Source organism: Molothrus ater, chromosome 35 (assembly GCF_012460135.2).
Source record: "Molothrus ater isolate BHLD 08-10-18 breed brown headed cowbird chromosome 35, BPBGC_Mater_1.1, whole genome shotgun sequence".
In the NCBI taxonomy this organism is placed as follows: domain Eukaryota; kingdom Metazoa; phylum Chordata; class Aves; order Passeriformes; family Icteridae; genus Molothrus; species Molothrus ater.
Window position 1 is genome coordinate 691011 of NC_071662.1, and position 18844 is coordinate 709854.

At 52.4% G+C, this 18844-nt stretch overlaps 1 protein-coding gene across 1 annotated transcript; it reads left to right on the forward strand.

Moving 5' to 3' along the window:
• Positions 1–33: 33 nt before the first annotated feature.
• LOC118700734 (olfactory receptor 14J1-like) lies at positions 34–519 on the forward strand (the record flags this gene model as incomplete). Its single annotated transcript, XM_036405326.1, has 1 exon — positions 34–519. A coding segment is annotated over one exon (486 nt), but the record flags the coding sequence as incomplete, so codon positions are not given.
• Positions 520–18844: the final 18325 nt, after the last annotated feature.

Consider the following 18844-nt stretch of genomic DNA (forward strand, 5'->3'; position numbering starts at 1 on the left):
ATCATGTGCTACGACCGCTACGTGTCCATCTGCAAACCCCTGCACTACGGGACCCTCCTGGGCAGCAGAGCTTGTGCCCACATGGCAGCAGCTGCCTGGGCCAGTGCCTTTCTCAATGCTCTCATGCACACGGCCAATACATTTTCCCTGCCCCTGTGCCATGGCAATGCCCTGGGCCAGTTCTTCTGTGAAATCCCCCAGATCCTCAAGCTCTCCTGCTCACACTCAAACCTCAGGGAACTGGGGCTCATTGCTGTCAGTGTCTCTTTAGGTTTTGGTTGTTTTGTGTTCATTGTTTTCTCCTATGTGCAGATCTTCAGGGCTGTGCTGAGGATCCCCTCTGAGCAGGGGCGGCACAAAGCCTTTTCCACCTGCCTCCCTCACCTGGCTGTGGTCTCTCTCTTTGTCAGTACTGGCATATTTACATACCTGAAGCCCCCCTCCATCTCCTCCCCATCCCTGGATCTGGCCCTGTCAGTTCTGTACTCGGTGGTGCCTCCAGCCCTGAACCCCCTCATCTACAGCCTGAGGAACCAGGAGCTCAAGGCTGCAGTGTGGAGAGTGATGACTGGATGCTTTCAGAAACATTAAGCTGCTGGCCAATTTCTGCAAATCACTTGTAATAAAAGTCATCTTTGATAGTACATTTTGGTTTCATTTTGGAGGTTCTTCCTTTTTTTTTTAGGTTTTTAATCTTGTCCACAAATAAATGTCATTGTTTGTGCCATTTCTCATTTTGTTTCTCTCCACCTTCCCTGTAGCCACAGACTGTGTCAATGAGGGGCTGCACTCTCGGTGGCTTTAAAGGAACTAATGGATGTCCCAGCAGAGTTTTCTGCAGAGATGCCCTTGTGTTCCCTTCTCTAGAGCTGCAGCAGCAATGTCTGTGTGCAGAGCTGGGGGAGATCACTGCTGGCACAGCAGCTGTGCTCCTGCTGGCCACACCATTCCTGATCCAGGCCAGGAGCCATTGGCCTTCTTGGCCACCTGGGCACACTGCTGCCTCATGTCCAGCCTGCTGTCCATCAGTCCCCGCAGGTCCCTTTCTGCCTGGCTGCTGTCCTGGAACTCTGTCCCCAGCCTGTAGCACTGGGGCCAAATATCAGGGCCTGGCACTTGGATTTGTTAAACCTCACCTTGTTGGATTCATCCCCTGGATCCAGCCTGTCCAGGCCCTGTGCAGAGCCCTCCTATGCTCCAGCAGATCAACACTCACATCCAGCTTGGTGACATTTGCGACTATGTCCTTGGTTCCAAGGGGCCCCTCAGTATCACAATGGCCTCTTGGTTACACCAGGCCCTGCACTGCCACACTGGTCTCCTTGGTTCCATGGGGCCTCAAAATGTGACAATGGTCCCCTTGGTTCCATAGGGCCCCAGGGTGTCACAATGGCCCCATGGTCACACGAGGTCCCACACTGTCACCATGGTCTCTGGGGTTCCACAAGTCCCCTCAGGGTCACAATGGACTCCTTGTTTCCACGAGGCCACACAGTGTCACAGCATTATTCCAGATTCCTTGAGGTCCCATCGTGTCACAGTGGCCCCTTGGTTACACAGGATCCTGCAGTGTCACAATGTCCCCCTGGTTCCATGAGGTCCCGCAGTGTCAGAACGGCTCCTTGGTTCCACTGGGCCCTGCAGTCCCCCAATGGTCCCCTTGCTTTTGCAGTGTCAAAATGGTGAAACCCCTTGGTTACATGAGGCTCCGCAGTGTCACAATGGCCCCAGAGTGTCCCAATCATCACAGAATGACAGAATCAAATAGGCTGGAAAAGACCTTTGGGATCATCAAGTCCAACCAATGCCCTAATACTGCCTTGTCACCCAGACCATGCCACTGAGTGCCACTGGAGAGGGACAGTGACTCTGCCACCTCCCCCCTGGCCAGCCCATTCCAGTTCCCACTCACCCTTTCTGTGAAGAACTCCTTCCTATTGTCCAGCCTGAGCCTCCCCTGGTGCAGCTTAAGGCTGTGTCTTCTTGTCCTGCCCTCCAGCAGATCCACACTCACACCCAGCTTGGTGCCATCTGCAATTTGTGAATGCTGGACTCGATCCCCTCACCCAGATCATCAGTGAAGATATTAAACAGGACTGGGCCCAGCACAGATCCCTGGGGACAGCAGCAGTGCCTGGACACCAGCTGGGTGCAGCACCATCCCCACCACTCTCTGGGCCCAGCCTCCAGCCAGCTCTTAAATCTCCCAGCGAAGAGGGAACCTGCCCAAGCCGTGGGCTGCAGCTTTTCCAGGGAATGCTGTCAGAGACAGAGTCAAAGGCTCTGCTGGAGTCCAGGCACACAACATCCACAGCCTTTCCCACATCCACAGCTGGGTCACCTGGGCATAAAAGGAGACCAGGTTGGTCGGGCAGGACCTGCCACCCCTAAATCCACACTGGCTGGCTCTGATCCCTGGGCCATCCTGTGGGTGCCCTGTGATGGCACTCAAGGTGATCTGTTCCATAACCTTGCCGGGCACCCAGGTCAGGCTGACAGGCCTGGAGTTCCCCAGCTCCTCCTGCCAGCCCTTCCTGGGGATGGGCTCACACTGGCACCTCCAGTGCTCTGGGCCCTCCCTGCTGAGCCAGGACTGATGGTAAATGATGGAGAGCAGCTTGGGGAGCTCATCCACAGCTCCCTCATCCCCCTGGGATGGATCCCATCCAATCCCATATACCTGTGGGCATCTGAGTGGCTCAGCTGCTTCCTCCTGGATTCCAGGGGGCTGTTCTGCTCCCTGTGCCCATCTACCAGCTCAGGAGAACACTTGTTCTTAGGACAGCCTGTCCTAATATTGAAAATTGAGACAAAAAAGGTGTTAAGTAGCTCAGCCTTTTCCTTATCTTTAGTTACTGTATTCTCCACTGCATCCAATAAAGAGTAGAGGTTCTCCTTATCCCTCCTTTTGCTATAAGTTTTTTTATAAAAACATTTTTATTTTTTTACAGAAGCTGATACATTATGTTCTGATTGAGTTTTCAACTCTCAGCTTTTCTTTCTGCATAACCTAATGACACTCTTAAACACTTCCTGAGCTGTCAGTCCATTTTCCCCTTGACTTCCCACAAAAGCTCCATTGGCATCCAGTCATTTTCCTCACTGGCTCATCTTTTGCCACACTGGGACAGGCTGCTCCTCCCACCTTAAGATTACTTTCTTTAAATGTGTCCATCCTTCCCAGCCGTCTTTGTTTCTAAGGGCTGTTTCCCTTAAAAAATCAGGACCTGATTTGGTACTCCCCAAATCAGCATCCTAAACAGGCCAAAGTCTGCCCTTCCTAATTCCAGTGTAGAAGTTTTGTTGCTGCCCCTCCTTCTTTCGCAGAACATTGAAAACTTGATTATTTCATGGTCACTGTGCCCCAGGCAGCCTCTGAGCCCCACATCTGCCCTCAGCCCTTCTCTGTTTGTGAACAGCAGCAGACAGAGCTTTCCTTGGCAGTGGGAGTGTTACCAAAAATTCGGTAAACCAGAAAACTCCTTAACCCCAGTGTAGCATTAAGAAGCAGCATTCTTTATTCAGCTGGATACACGGGGGAGAGCTCCTCCCAAAGCTGTGCAGGCTGAGTACAGGAAAGTTTCTGTTTATTTTCTGTATTTTGCACACATATTCGTTGATTGTCCTGGACTAAACATACATATGATAATCATTTCCCCAAAATCATTAACATATTCCCCGTCCCCTTTACCCATGTGTTCTTCTGTCCTGGGGGTCTCTCTGGTGGTCCCTGGTGGTCGTGGACCCCAATGTTCCAGTGGGCCTGGCTGAGCTGGCAGGACCCTGAGGCTGCTGAACTTCCAGTTCCCCTTCTCACACAATGGGCCTTGTGTGGTTTCCATAGGCCTGGGGATGCAGAGAACAAGCTCCAGGTGTGAGCTTACCTGGTGTAGACAATTGATCATCTGGTAACATGAGGTCACAGAGTGGGCTATGACATCACAGAGTGGGTTATGTGAGGTCATTGAGAAGCTATGACATCACAGACTGCCTCTGTGACATCACAGAGCCAGCTGTGACATCACAGGGCAGATGCCTGACATCACAGAGGCAGTCTATGACATCACAGAGCAGGCTGTGACATCAGAGACCAGCTGTGTGACATTAGAGAAGGGGCTGTGACATCACAGGGCAGGCTGTGACATCCCAGAGGGGCTGTGTGACATCCCAGCAGGGCTGTGTGACATCCCAGAGGGGCTGTGTCAGGTCACTGGGTTGGTCACTCCGCCCCAGCTCCCCCTCACAGTTTCTCCCAACAAGTCCAATGCTGTCCATGCCCAGCGGGGTCCCTGTCCCCCGGGATCCCCCTGGCCCACCTGGAGCCACAGCCTCCACCAAAGGATGTTCCACAGGATCCACCCCAGAGCCTGACATGGGGACAAGGGGCCAGGGCTGTGTGACCAGGACATCAAGGACGGGGATTATCCAGGTCACTGTGGCCTGGGTTGGGTTGCCCAGGGCAGGAAAGATGTCTGGCAGCTGGAGCAGGGTCTGGGAAGGGCCTCCAAGGTGGGGCTGGAGCCCTTGGGCTGTGAGCAGAGGCTGAGGGAGCTGGGCTTGTCCAGCCCAGAGCAGGGAAGGCTGAGGGGCTCCTCATGCCAGCCTGGCAGTGCCAGCGAGGAGGGGATGGAGAACACAGAGCCAGGCTCTTCACAGGGGGCCTGGTGGGAGACAAAAGCCAATGGGTGGAAGGGGAAAGAGGGGAGATCAGCCAGGACAGGAGGAGGTGAAATGAGTCAGGCTGGTTTCAGCATTTCCTCAGCACCAAGAGCAGCCTGACCTCCCTTCTCCATCCACCACTGACAGCTTTGCAAATCAGGAATTGTTGGAGCTGTTTTGTCCCCACTCCAGGACGACCATCCTGATACAAGAACTTAATTGTGTTTATATCTATCACAGAGACACATGTGTTTACAATTACTTTTAGGATGGAAATCACTTGTGGGTGGTGGACTCATCAGATGCTGTTGGGACGTTGCACATGGCTCAGAGAAGAGTGTGATTTTTATTAAATTGTGTCCTGTTCAACTGTGGTCTGTTGGCCATGAAGAGAAACTTTCTGTGCCCCTGAGTCTCACCAGTTCCTGACCCCAAAGGACACAAACCTGATGAGTTGTGGCTCCCATGCCAGTGGCTGCACTTGCACCTCCCTCCATCCCCAGAGCAGAGCTCCCTTGTCCCAGAAAGTCCCTGGCAATGCAGGGATGAAGGAAGCAGGACAGGCTGTGGGGATCAGAGGCAGGGCATGACCAGGGATTTGGGGTGGCTGTGAGCCCAGGGCAGGACCCGGCCCTTGGCCTTGGTGAACCTCATCCCATTGTCCTGGGACCATGGCTCCAGCCTGTCCAGATCCCTCTGCAGAGCTTCCTGCCCTCCAGCACAGCCACACTCCCACCCAGCTTGGGCTCACCTGGGAACTGACTGAGGGTGCCCTCGATGGCTTCGTCCAGATCAGCAGTAAAGAGATTGAATTGGTCTGTCCCCAGTCCTGAGCCCTGGGGACACCCCTGGATGTGAGTCCATTCCTCAGCTGCTCTGAGTGCCAGGGGTTGGGTGAAGGAAATGGTGGGGAGGGGATAAGGACAAAGAGTGATTGATTGTCAGCCATGAAGGGTCTTGATTTTCATATCTGTTCAGAGTGCATGAGGAGGTGCTGGGGGCCAAAATCTATTGGACATTGCTGATATCAATCTATAAACAGGAAAAGAAAACTTCAACAGGCAAAACAATTGTCTCCGCATTATTTTCAATATAGCATATTCACTTTGAATACACTTCTGAAATATGTCTATTTAAATACAGAACAATTGAAAACTTAAATTATTCCCATGGGCTTTTCTTGTTCAGGTGTTTCAAACAAATATTTATGAGCTTTTCTCACTGAATTCCTGAAATGAAGAGTTCAAAAAAGACAAGGCCTCTGGAGGGTAAAATTCATCAGCAGCCTCCGAGTGGCTGAGGATCAATGCCCATCAGAGCAGCAATGAACAGAAATAGGCACAGCTTTATGGCTGCCCCAGCTCTGGGATGGACCCTGGGCCTGGAGCAGGAGCAGCTCTTGAGGGCCCCAAGGCTAGGGCTCTTGTGCTGCCCTGGGCAGATGGGATGGCAGCAGGGGCTGCAGAGCTCTCAGCACCTCAGGCCGAGGGGAGCAGGGCAGCCAGGGAGCCTCCTTTGGCCTTGGCCAAGCACCTTCCCCCATGGCTGGGGCTGAGTCCTGTGGCAGCTGCAGCTGCTGCTGTGCCCTTGGCAGGGGCTGAGGCCGTGGGGCCAGTGGCCAGAGCAGCCTGGCCTGAGCAGAGCTGTGGGACCAGAGCTGGCTGGGCTGGGCTGAGCTCAGAGAGGCCCTTGGTGCTGCCCAGAGCCCAGGGCAGCTGGCAGAGCTTGCAGGGAGCTGGGCTGGGCTCAGAGAGCCTGGCCCAGAAACCATCAGTGTCCATCTCAGCCTGTCTGAGCGTGCAGGGGCAGGACTCAGGCCAGGCCTTGTGGGGCAGGGCCAGCGCCTGTGCAAGGCATTGCAAACAGGCAAGTGGCCCAGAGAGGAGGCTGCTCTGTGCCCTTGGTGGCATGGACAGAGCAGGGAGGGGGTCCAGGACATTTGTCAGCGCCAGCCTCTGTGCCCATGCATTGGCAGCCCTGGCTGCTGAGCCCAGCTTTGGCCTGGGCTGAGTTTGGCTGTGGCCCAGCTCCATCCTCCTGCGGGGCTCAGGGCCTGTTCCTGGCCATGGCCAGCCCTGGCTGCCTCTCTGCTGGCCCAGAGGCCGGCAGAGCCCGGGGCAGGGCTGTCTGTGCAGCCCCACAGGTGCCACGGGCTCTGCAGGAGCTGGCAGAGGCTGCCCAGCAGGGAGGCCATGGGGCACAGAGCCCCAAGGCTGCTGTGGGCACCACGGCACAGGGGCCGTTCCCAGCCGCAATGCTCCTGGCCTGGGCTGGGCCTTCACGGGGGCTGGGCCACCATGGCTGGGCCAGCACAGGACCACAAAGGGGCCACGCAGCCGCTGCCGGGGCTGACAGCAAGGCCAGGCACACCCAAGCAATTGCTGAGCATGGCCTGTCCTGGCCAGGCCTGACTGTGCCAAAGGCAGAGCTCAGCTGCCCTTGGGGGCTGCAGCAACACTCCAGAGCCCAAAGAGCCTCCATGGCTGGGCTGGAGACCAAGGCTGCAGCAGGGAAATGCAGGGCTGCTGCAGGATGGGGAGGCCATTGAATTCCAGCACACACCTCAGCTCTCTGATGATCCCGGCACCATGCTGGGCCCTGTTTCAGACTGGAGCAGAGCAGATGTTGATGGGACAGGAGCCCTGTGGGGCTGTCAGGGACCTGCAGCTTGCAAGGTGCTCTGCTCTCCCTCAGGTGCTCTCGGAGAGATCCAATCCCAGCTGGGCACCTCAGGGCACAAGTGGCACTGCCTTTTCATGGGCACACAGCTGATGTCTTCCTGGAATGGGGCACAGGTTTTAATACCTGTTAGTTTTATAATATACAAGCAAATCTTTATTTTCTGGGTCACTTGAGTACTTTTAAGAAATGGCAAACTTTTCCCAGCAGGAACAGGAATTTCCTGGATCTACTGGATCCTTCTACTGATGGCAGGAGAAGAAATACTCATCTTCCCCTCTACCTTTGCCACTGACATTCACTCTAATATTTAATGACCCCACCTCCTTCATGTGTTTCTTGCTCTCCTGTTTAAATGTCCATGTCTAAGAACATCTCTTCATTTAGAGCAACTGGATCTATGTCCTTTCCATCGCTCCCCGATTTTCTCATCCAGATGCTCTCTGGTCATTCAAGTGCCTCTCAAATGACTGGTTTCATGCTTTGAGCTTCAGCTAGTTGCCAATCTTCTGGAAGTTCAAATATATACCACATTAGTGGTATATATTTGAACTTCACATATTACATATACAACTCCACATTACATATAAACATCCTAATTGTGTTTATACGTATCACAGAATTACCTTTGCTTATGTGTCTGTCTAAAACTGTTCCTGTAAGAAATCCCTGGGGGATGGTGGACATGTCAGATGCTGCTGGGACATCCCAGACAGCTGAGGGAAGAGCTGTGATGGTTATTAAACTGTTCAAATGTTCAACTTGTGTTTGTTGGCAAGAAACCTTTCTGTGCCTCTGAGTGTCACCAGGCCCTGAGCCCAAAGGACACAAACCTGATGAGTTGTGGTTCCCTCTGCAGGGGCTGCACTTGGACCTTGGCTCTGCACAGGAGAGCTCTTCATCCCCTTTCTCTCTTTTCCTCCCTCTGGGCATGGAGGGAGCTCCTGACTTCAGCGTGTGACTCGTGTGTGCAAAGAGCAAATCTGAGAAGAATAAGGGCAGGGAGGGTTTGGGGGGACCTTGGGATCTGTGCTGGGCACAGAAGGTGTTTTCCATTGCTCTGAGACTGTCTGCTGTGCAAAGTGGATTTAATATCCAGCAGAGGAATGACTTTGGCATTTGATGGAGCTGTGCCTTCCCTTGGCTTTGTTGGCTGACAAGAAATGAACATCCCTCTGTGTCTCGTGCAGCTCCTTCTCCAAGGAAAGCAGGTGGGAGTTGGAGCCAAGGAGCTGAAAGCTGCAGGTGCAGCCTGGGCTGGAGGAAGCTCAGATTTGCACAAGGCTGCTCTGAGTGCCAGGGCCTGGATGGGGGAAATGGTGGGGTGGGGGTAGGGACAGAGTCTGATTGATTGTCAGCCAGGAAGGGTCTGGATTTGCATATCCATCCAAACTGCATGAGGAGGTGCTTGGATTCAGTGTCAATTGGAGATTGCACATATCAATTTATGAACAGGAAAAAATCCTTAACAGGACCTAAAAAATGTTTTCTCACTGTCTTTTTAAATATATTGCATTAACTTTGAACACACAACTGAAGTCTGTCAAATTAACCACAAAAGATTTGAACACTTAAATGATTCCCAGAGACATGGCTTGTTCAGGTGTTCTGAATGTTAATGAGCCCTGGGACACTGAATTCCTGCACTGAAGAGCTGAAGGCTGAAGAAGCCTCTGGAGCAGTGAAATTCAGCAGCAGCCTCCAAGTTGCTGAGGATGTCAGCAGCCCCCAGTGAGGCCATCCCTGCCCAGAGACCGTGGGGGAATGGGCAGACAAGGAGAGCGTCCCTGGGGCTGGGGCAGCGCAACTCAGAGGCACCAGCGGCTCCAGCTGGGCAATGGAGTGTGGAATGTGGCTGGGAAAGCCCTGCCTGGGCTGGGCCAAGCAGCACAGACAAGCCCAGACTCTCATCCCCCAAACAACTCTCTCAAGGAGACATTTAAAAGGAATTTACAGTTGTTTGTGTCCTTGGAGTTGGATGTGCTGGAGAAATACCAACAAGGGATTGTCAGGAGCTCAAAGCAACAAAACAGACTTTACTGGCATATTTAGAAAATCAGAGAAACTTTGGCAAATGGTTTAATACAACATTCAATCGACACAAAACACTTCTCAAAGCATTAACTTGGCCCATTCAACTTCACAAACTTGTAGCTTGTTCTATTTTAATTTAGTCAAAATTTGCAAGGGGACAAAAATAGAAGAAGATGCAGGAAGAGAAAAAAATGTGATATAGAGAAGCACACACAGAGCTTCCAACTCCTGGAATCCAGCAGCATTCAGATGGATATTCCAAGAGGATGCAGGATCAAGATGTGTGCTTGCCTTGGGGTCAGCCTTCAATACCCCTTGGTCTCCCTGGGCCCTTCCCCCAGGTGGGCCTTGGGCTCATTTGGTCCCTCAGGAGCTGGGCTGGGGGCTGCAGAGGTGGCTGTGGAGCATTGCCTGTGCTGTGCCAGGGACTGGCAGCCACTGCTGGGCTGGGATAGAGGCTCTGGGGGGATTGGGGTTCCAGGGCAGGGCAGGGCTGGGCTTCCAGGGCAGGGCAAGGCTGGACCTGCACCGTCCTCCCCCACACACAAAATGTTTCCAGCCAACAGCCTCCTCCAATTTGTCACAACAGGCAATATTGGAGGTAGAACCCAAATTCTGGCCACGGGCACCTGGCTGAGAAGGACAGTCCTTTTCTATAGGAAGGAAACACAGAGCCCCAGTGTTTGGAGAGCCTCACTAGGCCAAGGCCAGCCAGACTTGTCAGGAATGGAAGATTTTGTCTGGGACCAGACTTTGGATATAGGGAATATTGGAGGTGGAACCCCAATCTCAGCCATGGGCACCTGGAGAAGCAGGACTGTTCTTTTCCATAGGAAGGAAATCACAGAGCCTTCCCCAGTGTTTTTTGAGATAGATGCAAAGTGACCCTTGTAAAACCACTGCAAGACAGACTTGTCCTGGGAATATTCCTATTGGAACAATCGCTGGATATAAGGTGTTGTTGTTCTATTTCTGGAGTCCCATACTGTTGTTATCAGATTTCTAAAGTCCATACCTCCTTGGTGTGTTCTTATGGCTACAGATCTTCACAGCACAGACTCCTTCTTCTGCATCCTTCTCAGTTCAGGGCATCCCCAATGCTCTCCCTGTCTGGTTAACCCGCTCCCTTTTATCCCAGTTATCTTCATTGGTCACAGCTGCAGCCCAATTAAGGACATCAAGGCTGCAGCCCATCAAGGACAACCGGGACCTGCCGGGCAAAGCCTATGAACAGATATTCAAATACAATACATTTCCTCTGTTATAATAAGGAAATTTGGAGGTGGAATCCCAGTTCTGGCCATGGGTGCCTGGAGGAGGAAGAGAGTTCTTTTCCATAGGAAGGAAAGCACGGAGCCCCAGTGCTTCAGCAGCAGATGAGAAGTGACCCTCAACATGCCAAGGTCAGCTGGACCAGTCAGGCAGTCCCTGGGAGGCCAAACCAGCCAGACCTGTTCTGTGTTCCCTTGGTTTTGTGGGGCCCTACAATGCCACAATGGTGCCTTGGATCCATGGGGCCCCGCCATGCCATAATGGTGGCTTGATCCCATGGGGTCCAGCAGTGTCATGATGGACCCTTTTCTTTTTTCCATGGGGTCCAGCAGTGTCACAATGGCCCCTAGGCTCCAGAAGGCCCCGCAGTGTCACAATGGTCCCAAAGATTCCATGAGGCCTTGCAGTGTTGCAATGGACCTTTGGACCCTGGGGGTTTGCAGTGTCACAATGGTCTCCTTTGGCTCCACAGTGTCACAATGGACCACTGATGACAGGAGGCCCTTCTGTGTCACCCTGGAGCTTTGGTTCCATGCACCCCTGCAGTGTCACAAAGGCCTCTTGGTATCACAAGGCCCCACAGCATCACAATGGTCCTCTTGGTTCTGTGGGGATCCCCAGGGTCACAATGGTCTCACCGGTTCCATGAGGCCTCACAGTGTCACAATGCTCTCCGTGATTCCATGAGTCCCCTTAGTGTCACATTGGTCTCCTTGGTTCCATGAGGCTGTGACGTGTCTTAATTGTGTCTCCATGATTCCATGAGGCCTTACAAAGTCACAATGGACCTTTGGATCCACGGGGCCTTGCAGTTTCACAATGGACCCTTGGTCCCATGACACCTCAAATTGCCTGTCCTTGCAGCTTTTGTCTGAAAGCAACCCTTGGATATTTGGGGACTATTAGGGGTGGAATTCCATTTCAGCCATGGGTTCCTGGAAGGAAGGTTGGATCCCAGTGTTTCACAGGCTGATTTGAGGCAGCCCCAAGGAGGCCAAGACAAGCCAGACCTGTTGTCTGGGAAGAATCCTTGGATAGACAGAATTTGGGAGGCCAAACCACACATTTGTCTATGGGCATCTGGACAAGAAGGACAGTTATTTTCCATAGGAAGGAAAGTACTGGGCCCCAGTGTTTCAAAAGATGATGAGAGCTGGCCCTCAGGAAGCCAAGGGAACCTGGACAGTCCTGGAAGCTTTTGTCTGGGAGCCATCCTTGGATATAAGGAATTTTGGAGGTTGATCCTCAGTTTTGGCCATGGATGCCTGGACATAAAAGGTGTTTTTTTGCATGGGAAGAAAAGGACAGACCCCCTCTTTTTTGAAGGCAGATGAGAGTTGGCCCCCAAAAAACCAAGACTAGCCGGAGCTGTCTGTCCTGATAGGTGACATAGAGGGATAATCTTTGGATATAATCAAATTTGGAGGAGGAATCCCACTTTCAGCCATGAACCCCTGGAGGAGAAGGACAGTTCTTTCCCACAGGAAGGAAAGCACAGAACTCCAGGGCTTCAGTGTCTGATGAGAAGTGATCCTCAACATACCAAGGTCAGCTGGACCAGTCAGGCATATCCCCAGGAGGCCCAGCCAGCCAGACCTGTTCCATGTTCGTGGATCCTTGGGGCCCTGCAGCATCACAGTGGCCCCTTGGTTCCATGAGGTGCTGTAGGATCACAACAGATCTTTGTTTCCATGAGGCCCAGTGATATAACAATGGTCTCCTTGGCTCCACAGTGGCACAATGGCCCCTTGCTTCCATGAGGCCTTGCAGTGTCAAAATGGTTTCCTTGTTTCCATGGGACTGTGCAATGCCACAATGGGCCCATTGATTCCTTGAGGTTGTAGTCTTAAAATGGCTCCTTGCTTCCATGGGTTCCTGAGTATCACAATGCCCCCTTGCTTCCACCAGGCCTGGATGTGTTACACTGGCCCCTTGCTTCCATGGGGACCCACAGTGACACAATGGCCCCTTGTTTCCATGAGACCTTGCAGTGTCACAGTGGCTACCTTGGTTCTATGAGGCCCTGTGGTGTCACAATGGCCCCTTGGTTCCATGGGGACTCAGAGAGCCAGAATGGTCTCATTGGTTCCATGAAGCCCCTCAGTGTCACAATGGTCTCTTTTGGTTCCACAGTATCACAATGGCACCTTGGTTCTGTGAAGCCCTGAAGTATGGAATGGCCCCTTGGTTCTATTGGGCTCCTCACTGTCACACAAGTTCTCAGTTCCACAGACCCCTGCAGTGTCACAGTGCTCTCCTTGGTTCCATGGTGCCACACAGGGTCACAAGGGCCCCTCAGTTCTACAAGGCCCTATAGTGTCACAACAGCCCCTTGCTCCCATGAGGCTGTGCCATGTCACAATGGTGTCATTTGTTCCACGAGGCCCTGCAGCTCCACAATGGCCCTTGAAGTGTCACAATAGTCTCAGCAGGTTCGCCCACTTATTCACAATGGCCTCCTTGGTTCCATGATGCCCCATAGTGTAACAATGGTATCCTTGGTTCCACAGTTAGAATGGCCCCATGGTCCCATGGAACCCCATAGCCCCTTACAGAGCCCCACGGCCCCTTGTGGAGCCCCACAGGGTCACTGTAATCCTCTTGATTCTGTGAGGCCCTGCTGTGCTACAATGGCTCCTTGGTTCTATGAGGCCCTGAGGTGACACAATGGCCCTTGGTTCCAGTGGGTCCCTAAGTGTCATATCAGTCTCCTTGGTTCTATGAGGCCCCACAATGTCACAATGGACTTTTTGTTCCATGAGCTTTTGTACTGCCAAAACCAGACAACAACAGTCTCCTTGGTTCCACGGCGTCACACTGGACCTTGGTTCCATGGGGACACACAGTGTCAGAAGGGGCTCCTTGGTTCCATGAGGCCCTGCAGAGCCCCTTGATTCAACGAGGCCTCAAAGTGTCATCATGGCCTCCAGGATTCCATGAGGCCCCGCAGTGTCACAATGGACCTTTGGTTCTATGATGTCCCAGAGTGTCACAAAGGTATCCTTGGTTCCTTGGACCCTTCATCCCATGGAGACCCCCAGTGTACACTGTAGTCCCCTTGATTCCATGAGGCCCTGCCATTCTATAATGGTCCTTTGGTTCCAGTGGGTCCCAAAGTGTCAGAACAGTCTCCATTGTTCCATGAGGCCCCACAAAGCCCCTTGGTTCCACCAGGCCCCACAGTGGAACAATGGACTCCTGGTTCTATGAGGTTCCTCACTCACAATGGTCTCCTTGGATCCGCAGTGTCACTGTGGCCCCTTGGCTCCATGTGGCCACACTGTATCACAATGGCTCATGATTCCATGAGGCCACAGAGTTTAACAAGGGTCCCTTGGTTCCACAAGGCCTTGCTGTGTCACAATGGATTTCTGGTTCCATGAGCTTTCACACAGCCAACAGCATCTCCTTGGTTCTGCAGTGTCACAATGGATCCATGATTCCACAAGGCCTTGATTAGTCAGAATGGCCCCTTGGTTCCAAGAGGTTTCTCAGGGTCACAATGGTGTCCTTGGATCTGCAGTATTACAATTTGGTGTATCACAATTGGTTCAATGTAGTCCCAATGTGACAAAATGGATTTTGGTTCCATGGGGTTCTGCAGAGTCCCAATGGACCCTTTGTTCCATGAGTTTGCACAGTCTCACAGCTGACTCCTTGTTCTGTGAGGCCTTGCTGTCACCAAGTCTCTGAAATATCAGAATAAGGCTCCTTAACACTAATTTCCTATTTAAGAGGGTATCATTTATTCAGGCCTGAGGTCTGGTGAGGGATAGTCCCAATCGTATGTGGACATGTAATTCTACCAGCGTCACTAAATGTGTATTACAATTTACCCATTACCATAAACCCACCCCAAGTTCCCAGTTTCAGTCCTTCTTTTTTCTGCCACTACGTTCTTGAGCCAGATGTCTTCCTGTCTTCCAGTCATCCTTGCTGGGAAAGCAGCCCCTGCATGCCTTGTTCCTGTGCTAAAAGTTCACAGGCACAGTAAAAATTGAATTAACCCTTTTGGTTATGGAATATCAATCCCGATGTTTCCGGGTATGTCGTGCCTGGCTTCGTGTAGCCCGCGCTGCTAGACCAAAGGCAGCAGCTGTGGTGTTTCACCCCAGAGATGCCTTTGGCCGGCTGGATGCTGCAGCTGGGCACTCGGAATAAATCCAGGCAAAGTAGGAACTCAGTTTATCTCTGGTGGAAAAGGTTCAGGTGACGGTGAAGAGAAAAGGAGCGGGTTCTATCGTAGAGTCTTAATCCAGAGTTTTATTTTAGCATGGTAGACCTCTGAATGTGGTAACAGCTCGCAATAGAACGCCGGACTGCATGGTCTTGTGTCCTTTTAAGCCCTGGGGACAGGGGGAGGGGAGGGACAGGTGAGGGACAACCAGGTGGGAGGAGGGGAAGGCTGAAGGGATACAGACACTTGGACAGGCCAATGAACCTGGACCTGAGGGGCAGCTTTTGAACTTCTGCCAACCACATGACGCCCTTGCTGGAATTTTAAGATTGATTGACAAGCTCTTAGCAGGAGGGCAAAAGGGGGAGGGGGAAGTTTGGCACACCTGAGGGGGTTGGGATAAGTGAACCAGGAAATCACACTGCAAGAGGTGTCCTGTGCAGGGCCAGCAGTTGGACTGGAGGATCCTGATGGGTCCCTCCCAGCTCAGCCAATTCTGTGCTTCTGGGATCCCATCAGCCTGGGGATGGGGCTGCCAATGGTTGCCATGGCAACGGGCTCTGGCTGCAGGCCTGAGCTGGTGTCCATGGCAACCACCCCTGGCATGGGGTCTCCATGGAGCTGCCAAGGGACTGAGCATAGCAACAGGTGGCTGGAGATGGTTGCCATGGAAACTGAGCATAGCAACAGGGGTTTCTGGTGATGGTTGCCATGGAAACTGACCATAGCAACAGGGGGCTGAGGATGGTTGCCATGGAAACTGACCATAGCAACAGGGGACTGGTGATGGTTGCCTGCTAAGGATCAGATTTGTCACAGGCCCTCAGAGGGGTTCCGTGGGGACTTTCCAAGAGTCTGCAGGCTGTTCCAGAGCTGGAATGTCACAGGCAGACAAGGGCTCCATGGAGACCTCCCAGGGCTTTCTGGGGATGGTAAAGAGCCCTGTGGTCAGAGGCAGTCACAGCCATTCCACGGTGACATGCCAGGAGTCCCCAGGCTGCCAAAGAGCCGGGATGTCCCAGACACTCACAGGGGTTCCTGTCATGGGCACAATGGGAGCTTCAGGCAAAGTTTTTTACAAAAGTTCCTGTTGGATCACAAGGTACACAAAGAAGCCCCAATTGTCTCCACAGATCCCCAAATAACCCCAAGGACCTCCAGTCTTTCTAAACTCCTTCTAAGAGAGGAGCATTGGAGCAGCTGGTTCCAATCCCAGCCTCAGACTTTTCAAGTGTTTGTGTGTAAAAAATTATCAAGGTGGAATTAAACCTTTATAATATTTGTCCCACAGGATTAAGGATGGCAAACCAGAGATATTTATATAATTATCTACTATGGTAATGATTAGATAAAATTATCTTTATCAGAAATATTTACACCGAGGTATGGGGGTTGTAACATTTATATAACAATGTATTATATTAATTATATTATATTATATTATATTATAATATATTATATTATATTATATTATATGATGTTATATGATGTTATATGATGTTATATTATATTATATTATATTATATTATATTATATTATATTATATTATATTATACAGTACGAAGTGATTTCAAAGCAATTTTCTTAAAGCAAAACCAGTAATTAAGGAGAGATTGATGTCACTCCCGCAGACCAATGACCATGGGCAAATCCCTTTGGCTCAGCCTGAAGCAGCGACCTTGAGGGGTGTCCCCACTACAGGGAGGAATCCCCACAGCCCCCAAGAAGGGAAATGTCAGGGGATGCTGCGGTTAAGATTGGGATGGGGCTTTTCTAGTCTGAGGTGCTGTGCTGTCAGTCAGATGTGCCCAGGCTGGGCCAGCTCAGCAGCTCTGCAGAAGCTCTCAGTGGTGTCACTTGGTTGTTTCTTTCTCTGGGGATTTTTCCAGCTCTGCCTCACCTTCAGCTCCCTCTGAGGATGTTGAGCTTTGGGATGGAGGAGTCAGGCTGGATTCTGCATTATTCACCCCAAAAGCAGCATGACCCCCACCCCTCTTCATTTCCCACTAGGGGCTTTGCAAACAGGGCCTTGCTGGAGTTGTTGGAGCCCATTGCAGGCAGAGCCTCCTGCTCCAGCAGGAACTGCCTTTCCTGTGCCATCAGCAGGGCAGGTCCCGCTGCAGGAAAAGCCCCAGGCCAGCCCCAGCACAGGGAAGGCCTCGGGCACAAGGGCAGAGTGCCGTGCTGGGAGCTGTGCCAGGGAGAGCCTGAGGCACCAAAGGCACCTTGGCAGCAGCAGCTGCTTGCAGGCCATGGCCAGAAGCCTCCCTTGGCAGCCCGGCCTGGTGGCCACCACTGCAGAGCTGCTGCCTCAGGGCTCATTCCTGGCTGGGCTCTGAAAAGCCACTTCTGCTCTAGGAGCCTGACAGGGAAGCCACTGGCCCCAGCACCTTGGGGACAAGATATCAATGACAAAACTCTTCATGCCAGCAGAGCCAAGGCAGCGGCAGAGGAAAGGGCAGAGCCAGGCCCAGGGGACAGGGCTGCCATGGTGATGGCTGTGAGGGCACTGCCCCTGCAGCAGCCTGGCTGCCCTCAGCAGACATTCTGGCCAGAAGCGTTGTGAGGGCACTCAGCACATCAGAGAACCCACACTACAGGAATTCTGTCACTGGGGAGGGCAGGGGTTTTACTGTTCAGGCTTCACAAAGCTCCTGCTCTTGTACAGTTCGTGTGATGGGTCATTCATTTCTCTGGAATAAGTCTTGCAGTTTTTTGCCACTCTTATAATTCTAAAATTTTTCCTCTTTCTAACAAATGTAAATCTACCCTCATTCAGTTTGAAGATATTGAGGCTTGTTCTGTAACTGCAATATTTGGGAGAAAATAACTTTGATCGCTATTGTTCCATTTTCACAGACCTTGGAGAGGACCCAAAAATCTCCCAAGATGGGGTTTGGATGTCTCATCACAAAACCAGCAGGGAGGGGCTGAGGGCTCTGGGGTCAGTGGTGTGGAAACTGAGGACAGAATAGGAATAGCCTTGAAGGGATTGAAGGGTGGTTTCATAGAGGCTGTAGCTTTTCTTCCTATTTGGAATAAGCCTGAAGAAGACATAATAGCACCAAGGGCAGCTGGGGAGGCCCAGAGTGGACACCAGGAGAAAGGAATTTCCCTGCCAGGGCAGGGCTGTGGTGCAGCACGTCCCCCAGCAGGAGCCTGGAGCAGCCCAAGGCTTTGTGTGGGCAGGCAGAGGCAGGCAGGAGGCAGAGCTGTCAGCAAAGGAAGGGGCCAGCCAGGTGGGGCAGCCGGGGGATGCCCACAGCCTGCAGGGACAGAGGCGCAGGTTTGCTCAGCACCAGAAACACCTTTGCCTTGCTTGTCCCCACCTGTCATCACTGCCACCAGTGTTCTGCTCTACCTGGAACCTGGGGACATTTTCTCAGTCCTGTCCCTCAGAAGGATCTATTTAAAGTATGAGAAACTTCAGTGTTTCACTCTCTTTTTGAGTCCCTGAGAAGTTCTTTGAGCACACTCTGTAAGAGACGGAGTCTGATGCAAAGAGCACCAAAGCCCCAGAGGGTCATTACAGTCCTTGTGCTGTGTCTGTGCTGCTGAGCTGGGCCGGGCTCCTGGCCCAGAGGCAGCTCCTGGCCAAGGCAGCAGAGCTGCAGAGAGACAGCTCTGGCCAGGAGCAGCTCCTGTGCACAGCCCAGCAGGGCTAGGCCACTGCCAGGGCCCCTCAGGGACACCAGCAGGGCACAGACAGAGCTCCCAGGGGCTCAGCACTGGCAGGGGCTGTGGCATGTCCCAGAGGGGGCTGTGTCACAGCAGCTCCTCTGTGGCTGTGTCATGGAGGCACAGAGCAGCTGTGATGCCAGCAAGGGGCTGTGTGACAGCACAGAGTGGGCTGTGTGAGGGCACAGATTGGGCTATGACATCACAGTTCATTGTGTGAGGTCATTGAGCAGCTACAGCATCATAAGGGGAACTGTGTGACAAGACAGAGCAGGCTGTGACATCATGGCATGGCTGTATGACATCATAGAGCTGGCTGTGAGGTCAAAGTGTGTGCTGTGACAT